Source organism: Syngnathus leptorhynchus, chromosome 19 (assembly GCF_054491065.1).
Source record: "Syngnathus leptorhynchus isolate UIUO chromosome 19, UIUO_Slep, whole genome shotgun sequence".
Lineage (NCBI taxonomy): Eukaryota > Metazoa > Chordata > Actinopteri > Syngnathiformes > Syngnathidae > Syngnathus > Syngnathus leptorhynchus.
Window position 1 is genome coordinate 1,407,324 of NC_141213.1, and position 12,986 is coordinate 1,420,309.

At 47.7% G+C, this 12,986-nt stretch overlaps 2 protein-coding genes across 2 annotated transcripts; both read right to left on the reverse strand.

The window, feature by feature from the left end:
* Positions 1–206: 206 nt before the first annotated feature.
* On the reverse strand, positions 207–5,470 carry pxdc1b (PX domain containing 1b). The gene is made up of 5 exons (XM_085939155.1): positions 5,051–5,470; positions 2,916–3,007; positions 2,729–2,846; positions 2,540–2,651; positions 207–1,908 (listed from the first exon to the last, which is right to left on the reverse strand). The coding sequence occupies exons 1-5, from the start codon at positions 5,304–5,306 to the stop codon at positions 1,785–1,787; spliced, it is 702 nt and encodes a 233-aa protein (XP_085795281.1). The 5' UTR covers positions 5,307–5,470; the 3' UTR covers positions 207–1,784.
* A 911-nt stretch (positions 5,471–6,381) lies between these two features.
* Positions 6,382–12,542, reverse strand: prpf4bb (pre-mRNA processing factor 4Bb). The gene is made up of 16 exons (XM_085939606.1): positions 12,389–12,542; positions 11,364–11,442; positions 9,871–11,006; positions 9,628–9,801; positions 9,360–9,518; positions 9,161–9,242; positions 8,880–9,081; positions 8,721–8,794; positions 8,432–8,522; positions 8,220–8,367; positions 7,993–8,130; positions 7,770–7,923; positions 7,566–7,680; positions 7,333–7,484; positions 7,171–7,257; positions 6,382–7,078 (listed from the first exon to the last, which is right to left on the reverse strand). Exons 1-16 carry the CDS (start codon positions 12,445–12,447, stop codon positions 6,875–6,877), a joined length of 3,054 nt encoding a protein of 1,017 aa, XP_085795732.1. The 5' UTR covers positions 12,448–12,542; the 3' UTR covers positions 6,382–6,874.
* Positions 12,543–12,986: the final 444 nt, after the last annotated feature.

A 12,986-nucleotide genomic window follows, 5' to 3' on the forward strand; every position in this document is an offset into this window, starting at 1 on the left:
TAGCTTTTTTACATATTAATATTTTTTTATGTCATATATCCTATATTACATCAATTATTTTAAAGCAAGTAAATTATTTTTTATTATTGTGGAATTAATATTTGTCTTTGAATTCGCGTAACAGTAACTGGGAGAATCATTCACGACTATTCTGAGCCACAAGAGGGCGCTAGAAGATAATAAGAAAGAGTCTGTTTTTGTTCCTGGTCATTTTATTAGAAACATTGGTTTGAAGACGTTTGAAAAAAAATACATTTTAATACTGTAAGTTGACAGAAAATTCACAAACATTCCTGTCATTATAATCCTCATTAAACTCCTCCTGTTCATTCACATTAAGAAATTAAAATATAATAAAGCTGTCATATTATTTCTGAATTATCAGCTAGGCTTGTCACCATAGAATTGATTTGCTGTACCAGTATTTCGTATAGTATGCTATGCAGCAGGATAAGAATGGTTATTCCAACTGTCTTCACTTTTAAGCAATGTGTTTCACAACGGCAAAGCGCAAAACAACCAAAACTTCCTCAGTGAGAAAGTACAGCTCGTTCTCACTGGCTGAATGACGATCATGACTGTGTTACTAAACAGAGCCATGCTGAGGCCTCGTGTGCCAACTTTGTGAGGCTTGAATGCCTTGGAATTTGCAGGGGGGCACAATACTAGATGTGAATTGTCGTGAGCCCACATGGGGTATCTCCCTCCTCTCAAGGGACAAAAGCGGATTCAGTCGCACATAAAAGAAAGTTTACAATTTACCATTTTGTCTGCAGTCGCTGTTGATTGATGACACTGAAGAGAAGCAAAAGTGCCACCCTCAAATGGGAGGAGAAAATAAATGAACACTAATCTGCTGTTTGCTTAATAGTTTAAATCTGAGGCCAGTTTTGTGCCCCTGCTACAATGGAGTGCCACGTTCAGGCCCTCAGTAAACCTACTGACCTCACATGGCCCCTCGTCCTTTCTGGTGGTGATTCAAAGCATCACGTGACCCCCAACACTCATTCTGTCCTCCTAACATTACAATCTCACTTGAAATACAATTGGACTTGAAGTCATTAGTGCAGTGGACTAGTGGTTTGCACATCAGCCTCACATGTTCTGCTGTGCAGGGTTTGAATCCCAGTTCTGGCCTTCCTTGGGTGGGTTTTCTCAAAGTAGTCTGGCTTCATGTTAGGTTAACGTAAGACTAAACTGCCAATATATGTGAGAATGGTCGTTTGGTGTACCCCGCCTCTCGCCGAAAGTCAGCTGGCTTCAGCTCATCTGTAGCCCTACTGAACAAGCATTATTGAAAACAGATGGTTGGAAGTCACGGCTGATGATAAAAACAAAAAATTCTTGGAAGAGGATTGCTGTCAAACAAGTGTGCAAATTTAGCTGCATGACATGAAATGTTGAAGGGACCACGAAGGGTTCCAGGTGGCACGCCGAGATGTTTTTTTTTCTTTCAACACTTCCATGAGAAATAATCCATCGCTTTAGCTGTCAAAGACTCAAAGTCCACGAGGCAAATCCTCTTTGAGGGGTCGCATTAGGTGTACTAAAATAGCACAAAAAACAAAGATGGCAGAAAGCGCTTCCTAACGACTTATTGTAATCCCACGGGAACTCCAGAGTAGGTGTTGACTTTGACTTCAAGGTAGCATGTTTCATTTTGCCGAGACATCCTGAAAGATGGCCGACTTGAAAAGTCCCACTGGTGCCATCTCGCTGGTGGTTTTTCCATCCTTCAATGGTTGAGCAGTTTCTTGGGGGAGACCATCAAAGAAGCCAGCTCCTCATTCCAAGATGTCAGTCTCAAACGGGACCAGGTGGTAGTAGGACAGGTTGGTGACGTACGCCTCCGTTTCCTCATTGCAAGTGTCCGCTTGCGTGGGCAAAAACTCGAGTCCGTCGTCATACCTGGCGCAAGAAGCAAAGAATGCATCAGTAGAGTTGTGTGGAACGTTTGGTGTGAACCACAGCATGGAATGTGCTCCTTTCTTTGCTTTCCGTGCAAACCTGGGGAAGGAAAAGGTGCACAGGCAAACTTCCTGTTTCAATGAAGTGGTGGAGAAGGGGGGGCCTTGACTTTACATTGCAAGGGGCAGCCGCAATGACTCAAATTTCATAAAGGGGAGGGGGGTATAAAAAAAATGTGCAAAAAGAAGTGTTCATTGTTCATTTGGAAATGTTTACATTGGCTTGCCAAAGCTATGTTATGAGACATAAAGAGAGAAAGACCTATACATAGATACTGACAATAGATGTTGCGCAATCCTTAAAAAGAAGATATTCAATCTCTTCTATGCATTAGCAGAAGTTAAAAAAGTGTTTGTATTTTCAGAAGAAAAAAAAGCACTCTATTTTATTGTATTTATTTTCAACAGTAATAGCGTGACGAGAAAATTCCGTAGAACTCCCAAAAAAGAAATAGTTTGCGCGTCACGTGCCGGTCTTGGCCACTAGGGGCGGTATAGAAATGTACAGAGTCATGCAGACACAAGCAAACAAGACTAAATTGCAAGACACGGCTGCTCTTAAAAAGACTCACGTGTGCTCCGCAGAGTCTGTGGAAGACGGCCTCTCCTTGTCGTCTGGCAGCTTATGATCAAACACGATAGTTTCCGTATTGGCTAGACAAAAGCCATTTGAGCGCATGATCTCTGAAAAGTCCAAAAAGTTCATTTATATCCAATCAGAGACGCAGAACGGCACTCGAGAGAAGGGGGGGGGGGATTACCTGATATGTTGACTGGACTTTGGAAGCAGGGTTGGATTCTGTGCACTTTGTCGTTCCGGAGCACTTGGTCCAGCGGCGAGCGCTCAAAGAAAGTCAGCATCACTTCCGATCTGGAATACTACGCAAGCAACGTCGGGATGAGTGAAAGAATCGCCGAAAGTGTCGCAGCCACCGATGGTTGTCCCACCTTGCACGGCATGTTGATGGCGTTCTTCAGCAGCCTTTCCACCTCGTTGAGTTTCTCCTCAATGTCGTTTGCTTCTTTGATTTTCACCAGGCCTGCCAGGACAAAATGGAGGAGATGGAAGCCCATGCAAATATCTTTGGGATGAACTAACTTTCAAAACTCTCCCGAGGTGTCCAAAAAATGCGAATCTGAGTAAAATAACATGACGTATGTGGCCATTTCACAACTTGTGATGAGGAAGCGGAGTGTGATGTCAGCCCATGAGTGGCCGTCATTTTAGGATGATGTCATCATTCCCGTTGTGCGGAAGGACTGAATAAGAGCGCATCACTTTTGACTCAAGCAAACTTTTGGGGCTGCTCAATCAGAAGTGAAGCAAAGACTCCCTGTTATCTTTGCTAAATGATCTCTGGTTTCCTGCGCTGACTTCCGGGCCACCGTAGCCCTTCAACAATTGATTGAGAGAGATTAAGTTTGTGTAATCATCTAGGGAAGTGGTTAGTATTTTGCATCGCAAGAATTATCTTGTGAGAACATCTGTTTCTGGTTCCCCAAAGTTAAAAGCTGTAAATTTGTTTTCATTCCGGGGAGGCTGATGGTTCCATTGAATCGTGACACAAAGCAACGGAGACTCTCCACGCTTTGCTTTTCAGCCATATAGTGGAAATGCTGCGCCATGTTCTCGCTCCATGCTCGTCCGTGACCCTTCTCAAACTGCGGCCTTCCGCTCAAACTCCGTGAGCAATCGCTTCCCGTCCACGTGTTAACATAGAAGCTATGTAGCCTCCGGGCTAAATATAGGAAGCGCGTTCGTCTGGCTCGCTCTCATCATGACATCAGAACGAGCGACGCCTTCCTTGTTGCCTGGAAGCGGAATAGACAGAGGAAAACAGAGAAGATCCGGGACCGGGATTCTCTTTGGAATAAGTGGAAAGCCGAGCAAAGAGACCACCGATATGACAACAGAACACTCTTTCCCGTCCTGTCGACAACTTGTCGGCTATTTCCGCGCAGCAGCAGGAAGTCAAAACATTCCAGGCGCAGCTGCAGGGATGTTTGGACAAATATTTGTCTGTCCACGTCCCAGATAACACTGCGGGCAACCGGGGAATGGTGGGATTATCTAAGTACAAATACTTTTACTGTACATAAGCAGGTGTTTAAAATAAGCTTGTTACTTTTTTTTAAACCCCAGAAATGATGACTTGACGGGAAAAAGTCGAGCGGAGATCTTGATTTAGAAGGACAAAAACAGAGACAGCTAGATGTCGCTTAGCCGTATTTAAGGGAAAAAGGCCTGCAGTTATCCAAACATTGCAATCAGTCAATATTTTTAAAATCGAGTATCCTGCCTATTATTTCAATCATTAATCGAGTCAGGTATTATTTTGTAGGTATGACACTGTGACACGTTGTCACTAGTTAGCGTCATACACACTACTAGTGCATTAATAGACACTGACCTCTGACCTCAAGCCAATATAATGTTACCCAAGACATGAAACAGACTAAAATAGCAGCAGCTTTTGTGTATGCTTGACACTAAAAACCTCCATCACATGTTCATCCAGCGCCTTAAGTGTCAATACTGACTGCGACTAAAGTCAGCTTGGAGCTCTTTCCACCGATAAATCAAACGTCCAAGACACAGAACTTATCGCTCTAAATGAAAAATAAGCATTAGACTCTGCTCTCATTCAGGTCTCGGGCGGTTGACGTTACATCCACGTGTGGACTTTACACATTATTGACCCGTGCAAATGTCAAAGTGACTGAAAAAAGGAGTTGACTGACGCTTGTTTCCTTTTATGGACGCGCATCATTATGCGGTAAATGAAAATGATGCACTCACTGCAGGGATGGAAAATGTGCATAAAGTATATTTTTAGTTCATTATTATGTCTGATAGTGATTTATTGCAATCTATTACAATTGCGTAGTGTCACTTTGGAAATTGACCTAAAGAGGAAATCATGTGAATAATGAAGAACTTCTTGGGAACGTGATACTTGGTCAAAAAATATGAATAAAGTGATGGAAAATACGCAATATTTAAAAACTAAATCCAATTTGGGTGCTCGGGTGGTTTGCACGAACGAAGCTCCCTCTGAACTGTGACCCCGACCCTGACCAACCTTGGGTGAGAGGCGAGGCTGACAGATCTCCGCTGTCCTCGGGGAACGAGTCGTTGAGGCGCCGAAAGAGTCGCCCCAAGTCCGAGTAGCTGCGGTGCAAGTAGAGCACGTTCCTGTCCGACCACTCGGTGCGGATCTCGAAGAAGTCCTCCTGGTCGCCCCGCGGGCTGATGAGCAGTCGTCGGACCCCGTTCACCCAGCAGTCGCGCACGAACATGTTGACCAGCGACGTGCCCTCGAACACGGCCGAAGCCATGCCGCTCACTCCCGCATGCCGAGACGCGTCGACACGTCGCCACGGAGATGGAAGAGAAGACAAGACAAACTTTTTGTTTGGACTTGTTTTTCTTCTTCTGCGATGTGGCGAAGCTCGGCCCAGCAGATCAAGTCAAACGTGGCGTGATTGAGGAGGGAGTGAAACCAGAGTCGGACTATGGAAGTCATTGCGAGTCAGAGATAACGCCCATTTGGAATAAAATAGTGAAAAAAAAAAAAAAAGAAGAAACACTCCCAATTGTTGCGTCTTCTTGGTCATGTTTAGATGAAAGATGTAAAACTATTTAGTCAAGTAGAAACTAGTTTGTAAAACTCTTGTGAAACAAACGATTTGACCAAAATTTTATAGAAATACAATTTAAAACAAAACAAAAAATACCACTTAAAATTGTTATGTATGTTTTATGCAACACCCGTTGCATGCTGAACATGGGGATTCGACGTTGGTTCTGAGTGTTTAAGGCATCGTGTTCAAAAGTTGTGGTCAAAAGACGTCCTCCGCATTAAAAGGGGGATGGGTGCAGTACAATATGTTACCCGCAGAGGTCACCCATGCACTATAGTTCAAGCTGTGGCGGAACTTTAGGGCATTTGTGTTAAAATAAGACGGCGCATCATTCTAATTACCAAGGAAATATGTAATTTTGGAAGAAAAAAAAACGTTTTGTGTCAGTGGTACTGTTTTTTTTTTTGTTTTTGCTTCCTCGTCAGGATAGAGGTGGTTTGGAGCCCAATATCAAACCTGAGCTGGCACATCCTGCCGTCAGTTTTTGTTTGCAACTAAATTGATCCCACACAAGGATTAAGTGCTCAAATTATTTTCTTTCCAATAAATTGTTCAACTGAAATGCAAGTTGTTGTTTTTTTTGTAAGCAAATCTGCTTTGCTCATTTGAAGTCTTTGATGCTTGCTGCAAACGGTGTCAGGCTTTTCACTTTTTGGACCAGGAACTGAAGCAGCTGGCCGTTTCTGCACTTGAATCTCAGACGACTAAGAGCAGGTCGAGACAACTCATAATATTCAATGTTTTTTAATAAAGACAAGCAAAATTTGATAATAGGAAATATTTTTTATTACTAAAAAGTATCATGAAGGTGCTCTCTGAACAGCAACTACTGAAGTCTTCATTGTAATCACAAGATTGGACCGTCACCAAACCATCAATTTGTGAATGGGGGGAAAGGAAAGAACGACGATGACGACGTCTATGTACACCGGGACGAGGAGAGGCAAAGTGGTCGGCTGTCACGGCGGGAGGCACTTGAGGAGCCTCAAGCACACCACAGTGCTTTAAAAAAAAAGGAAAGAAAAGAGGAACGACAAAAACAAAATCATCCAAACTTGCCATTTGTACACGGGCATGCATGTCGACGTCCACTATTTACACTGATTTGTTGTCATTTAATTTAAAGCGTCACTGTGAACGTTTACAATGACCGGGCCGCTTGAAAAAAGAAAAAAAAAAAAAAAGGGTGACGTGTGGTATTTACAGTAAACGACACAAATTTGATGGAAGGAAGGAAGGAAGGAGGCCCAGCCGATGTTTGGTCAAATCTTCTCCTGGATGAAGGGGTGCTGCAGGGCCTGGTTGATGCTGATGCGTTTAGCGGGGTCCAGCATGAGAGTGGCATCCAGTAGGTCCTTCAGCTGCATCACCTTCTTGCGCTGCTCCTCGGGCAGGCGCTGGCCGCCGATCATGTCGCCCAGCAGGTCTTTGGTGGGGTTGATGGTGCTCATCACCGTCACCTTCTCCTGTGACCGCAAAACGTCGTGGCAACGTTAAGCGAGCCTCCGTGTTCCTTTCGCCGGACCGCACATCTTGCTCGCCGGCAAACTGAGCTCACCCTTTCCGTGACTTTGTCCACTTCGATGTAGAGGAAGTTGAGGTTCTGGTCAAAGTGCTGGTCTTTGAACAACCCTTTGCGGATCATCTGAGGGACAAGCGGTGTTTGATGATGAGGATGCTGAAGAGGATGCGGGTGGGCGACCGCGTGCGCCCATCCTACCTTGTTGGGCATTTTGCCCTTGACGTCCATGGCCAGTTTGATCATGTGGTTGTTGGAGGAGCCCGGGAAGAGGATCTTGCCCGTGTAGAGCTCGTAGAGCGTGCAGCCCACCGACCACATGTCGATGCCGTAGTCGTATGGCTTGCCGATGACTTGGGGGAGATGGAGCTTTGTTTAGTTGCGCATTTTTTTTTTTTTTTAAAGAAAAGGAAGGAAAAAGAAAGGTGACTCACTGATCTCCGGTGCTCGGTAGAACCTGCTGACCAGGTAAGGCGTGATATCGTTGTCGGCCACGTGTGAGGCCGAGCCGAAGTCGCAGAGTTTCAAGATGGTCTTGGACTCGTTCACCTAGGGGCAAAAGACGTACACACACAAAGCATAATCGTCATCGTGTTGGGGGGGGTCTTATTTTGCTGCCAAGTAGGTACGACACCTACCAGGATGTTGTCAGGCTTGATGTCGGCGTGCAGAATGTTGCATCTCTTGAGCAGCTTCAAGGCCAAGAAGAGCTGCTGACTGTACGAGCGCACGGCCTTGATGTGCAGTCCCACGTCCTTGCCGTACTTCTTCAGCACCTCGCGCAGGTTCATGCTGCCAAGCGCAAACGACAACAGTGTGAGATGCAAGAAGGCTGGGGGGGGCTTAAGGGGGGCTCCTCACCTGAGCGGCTCAAAGACCAAACACAGATGCTGCTTGTGATAGAAGTGCCTGAAGAGGCGCAGGCAGTGGAACTTGTCGTCGGGGTCGGCGTCGTTGAGCTTCTTGAGGAATTCCAGCTCCTTCAAGCCCGTCTTCTGCCTGACGCCGGCAAAGGCAACACCCCAAAATGAACGACGAGACCTTCGGGTAGACCGACCGGAGTGTGCTAAAGCGCCGCCGAGCCATACATGAGCTCGTTGTTGCGGATGATCTTGACGGCCACCTCCTGGCCGGCCCTGGCCGTGTCCCTGGCCCGGATCACGTTGCTGAACACGCCTTGGCCCGTGTAGCCGTAGACGTCGTAGCGCTTGTCCAGCGTCTCGCCGATGTTGACCCCTACGGGGAAGCCGAGCGTCAGTGAGTGGACAGGAAGGCGGCGGCGGCCGCTGAAGGCACTTACTGTAGTAGCCCTCGGCGTCGGTCCAGTTGTCCCTCAGGTTGGGGTTCTCCTTGAAGTCCTTGCCGACTCCGCAGGCTCTCATCCGGGCACTCTGCGCACGCACACATTGAAGACTTGACAACAGTGCGCTACAACTCTGCTCGAGTCAAGTGTGAAAAAAAGCTATTAGAACAGCAATGGCAAGAAATGAAATTTGCCTCCCGCTTCTACTCTGACTCGCCAAGTTTGCGAGTCAGGGAATCTCGTGAACTTAACGACACAGCAGGAAGCGCGCTTGCGCTTGGCTTACATCAAAGTCGGCGGCAAACATGTCGTCCGACTCGGTGAACATGTCCGGTGCCGACGGCTTCTTGGGGTTGGCCCCTGGATACCACCGGAGAGAAGATGGGAGGGAGAGAGAGAGGTGAGCAAACACGTGCGGCCGAGATATCGGCAGAGGGAGGCTCACCGTCTTTCTCCTGGGCGATGAGGTTGTGCTTGGCCTTGATGCTAGCCTCGAAGGTGTTGAGGTTCTCACGCTCGTACTCCTTGACGTCTGCGGCCACGCGCTCCAGGATGTCGTCGGGCGACGGCGAGCGGCTGCGCGTGCTGCTCTGCGGGCTGTTGGGCTCCGACATCATGTTGGAGTCATCGCCGGCCGCCTTGTATTTCTGACGCGCGACGAAGACGACGCACTTGAGAGCGGCTGACTCGAGTCGCGGCGGCGACCGAGATGTCATTTTTGCAGACCTGTACGATGGCCATCCGCTGCTGCCGGCGCTGTTCGATCAAGGCCTCCTCGTCCACCTCCTCACTGTCAAAGTCATCCAGCCTGCAAATTTGGTACGGAGAGTCAAGCGACGGAGCGTTGAAAAGGGAAAATGATGTCCTTGGTGCTTTGCATGGTGAGATTTTTTATGTGTGCGTGATGACTGCCGCCAAGACTCACATGTCTTCTTCTGAGGACTCCTTGTCAACCTTCTGACCCTCTGAGAGGCTTCCTTTGTACTTGTCCTCGTCTCTGCTGCGTCGCCGTCTCCTGTCGCGATCGCGCGACATGGAGCGCCGGTACTGCCGGAGCCTCCCGTATCGGTCTCGTTCACCGGATCTGGGGATCACGGCAGAGACAGGTTTTTTTTTTTTTTTTTTTTTTTTTTTTTAAGGAAGAGACAACAATTCATTGATGGCAGCAACTCCTCTAACATCATCTTCCTCACCTGTGTATCAGCGGAGAACGGCTACGTCTTCGAGGTGACGAGCGAGAGCGTCGTCGCGGCGACGGGGAGCGCCGCCTGAGCGGCGAGCGGCTCACTCGGCGACGCGAGGACACCGGGGGACTCTTGTCTCGCGAGCGGTCCCGACCCGACCCGGGTTCCGCTCGAAGTCGTTTCCTGCGTGCAGTATCGGAGCCAGACACTTAAGGGCGGCAGTCCAAATGTAAACGCAAATTTCCCACGCACCTGAGTGGCGAATCCTGCCTGTCTGCTTCTCTCCTGCGGAGGTCTGGCGAGCGCCCCCTCCTGGGCGGCGGCGGCGGTAACGGTGACCTGGGTCTAGTGCGGTCGGCTGCGCCGGCCGAGGCATGGCGTGCGTCTCTGACGCGAGGCGAGATGCTGCGCTTCCTGACGGGGCTGCGCTGCGGCCGTCGGTGCGGCGAGCGGTTCTCCTTGCCGGACGACGCGTCCTTGGACGGCGACTTGGCGGGTCTCTTGTCCCGCTCGGCGTCGAGGCGAGCGGGCCGCTCGCGTCCGGGCGAGCGGGATCGCGGCCGCCCCTTTTCCTGCGCGTGGCGCTCATCCCGGTGCGGTGAAGGGCGCTGTTTGTCAGCGCGGGTGCTTTTCTGCTCCGTGGGGGACTTCCCGCTTCTCTCCTTGGCTCTCTCGGTGGCGTCTGAATGTTTCCTCTCCTTGGAGGCACTCCTGGCACGTCCTCTGTCCTTGAGGCTAGCGTCCTTGCCGCTTTTGCTCACCTTGTCCTGCCTGGAATCCTTGGCGGGCCGCTCCATCGACTTGCTGGGGCTGTGGCGCTTGGAGGTGGTCCTGCTGCCATCAGTGGAGTCCCGTCTGGATTTAACGGTGCCTCCTGCACGGGGGGAGTTGACTTTCCCCGCGGCGGCCCTCTGGCGCTGCTCCCCGTTTCTGACACGGGATTCTCCGCCGTCCTCTTCCGAGCCCGAGTTGTAACCCTGCAGGATGAGGCCCATGCCCGATTGGACTTTACCCTCCATCAGCTGACTGTCCAGCTCAGCTTTAATCATGGCCCTCTGCTTCTCCAGGTCTTCCAGCAACGCCCGGTCGTCCAGGCCGGGGTTGCCCGACAACGGGGAGCTTTCACTTTTCTTGTGTCCTGACGAGGCCACAATGACAGCGGCGGGGGTAGGGGAGGCTCCCTCCTTGTTGCGCTTGTGTTTCCTGTGTTTGTGGCGATGCTTGCGCTTCTTCTCTTTGTCCTCCTCCGAGGCGTGCTTGTGTTTCTTGTGTTTTCCACGATGCTTGTGTTTTTTTCGCTTGTGTTTTCCGCTGCCGCCGCCGCCGCCGCTGCCGGCATGCTGCTTGGCGGTTTCCTCAGGCTTCTCGCCGTTGGTCTCGGCCTCCTCCTGGGTGAGACAATAACAACAAAAATCTCTCTCGTATATGAGATCGTTTTTGACTGGATTTTACAGTATACGGGGGAGATGTGAATTCAGATTTGCGCGCCTTCGGCAAAGTACCAAATTGTGCCATAATATGCCAGGTAGTGTAATTAAGAGCAGAGGTAAGTGTGAATATTGTTGGATGCTGTTTGTATGTGCTGCCGCTCCTTAAAAAGCAGCACGACAGATTTTCACCTGGATCTGAAACATAGGCCCCATTTATCGGGGTGCACCGTACTTCCTTTAAAAAAAAAAAGGGGGGGGGGGGGGCATGTAAGGCGTTAACGACAACCATGACGTCACACCACCAGGGGTAGCTACCTCTTCTTCCTCCTCTTCCTCTGAAACGTCTCCACTGTCCTCATTGCCACTTCTCTCGTGACTTTCCATTTCTTGTTTCCTGTTCATCAAAATAGGAATAAAAAAGGTTGCAACGTGAATTCATCACATTATGACTTTGACTTATTGGTTAAAAAGAACTTTTTAAATACTACTGACAAAATACAGCCTAAGGTATGGCTTTTGATTGAAAACCGCGAATAGACCAACATCTACACTAAATCAAGAAGGATTATCTGCCGAGTGATAACGAATCCTTCACACAAACAAACAAACACACGTAACCACTGGCAACCAAAAGGTTTGCTTTCTTCAGCACAACAACATACTCCATACTGCTTTAATATCAGGCGATTAATCCTGCACTATTTTCATATTCTTTCATTACTAAAACGAACACACACACACACACACACAAAATAAGCCTTTGTTGAATCAAAAGAAAGGTTATTGCCCAGCTCACCGACACCATGTGAAGCGCAAGGCGGAACAGCGGTTATCTAGACGACACGACTAATTTAGCAGAACAACTAATGATGAAAATGACTTAATGCAGCAGTTAAAAATATATGCAAATGTTCTAGAGGTTGTGGTGCTGTTGTTTGCGAACATACTCAACTTGCCGGTTTTCAAATCCAGCATTGGCTCCGAAATGCTAAGGCACTTTAGCAAAGTTGGGTTACACCGCGGGTTTTTGTGACACAATCACATTTTGACAATTCAAATAGCACGTTTGAACTCATGTTGCGCAAGCCACACAAACACCGCGAAGGCGTAAATACTACATCGGGGGGATTTCTATCAACGTCTGCTTGACGTTTAGCCAAACTTCATGCTAGCCCAGCTAAGCTAAGAATATTAGCAAATCTTGGCAGTAGTCTTCCCCAAACAACACGACTCGCGTTCCACTGTTTGACCGGCCGGGTCACTCCATATTTAATCAGTAAAATAGTCCCATCTCACAAAAACTTCTAAATGTGAACACATAGTGCTAACAAATGACTTACACGTGCTCGTTGAAATTATTCATTCTTCTCGACGCGATTTCCATCTCGACGTCGGCCATTTTCCCAAACCGAAGGACCTCTTCTTCCTCCTCGCCACTAGACAGCAAGATGACAACAAACGCCCCCTGGCGTAGAGGCGGCGCACTGCTATTGCATACACGGAAAACCTCGCGCTTTCTCCACCAGGATGCGCTAAAGACACTTCATATAGATTACGATTAAATCCGGTGCTGCGCAATTTCACGATTTGATTTGACAACGAATCCTCGTAAATTGACTTTATGCTTTTATTTTTTAAATTAGGTGATTGTATATATCGGTATTATACATATTTAAAAATATATGACTATCTTTACATATTTTAAATTTATTAAAGTCAAATGACAAAATTAAACCGTAGATACTGGATTAACATCAATATTTTAAAAATGACCGACAATATTACCGGATTATATTTTTATTCGAACAGTATAATTTAATAGTTCAAAAATGTGCTTCTAACAGTAAATTCATATATTGACTTTCACTATTTTTTATTAAATAATGTGGAAGTGTTTGTAATGATTCGCCCACACAATAAATACATCGATAAAATAAA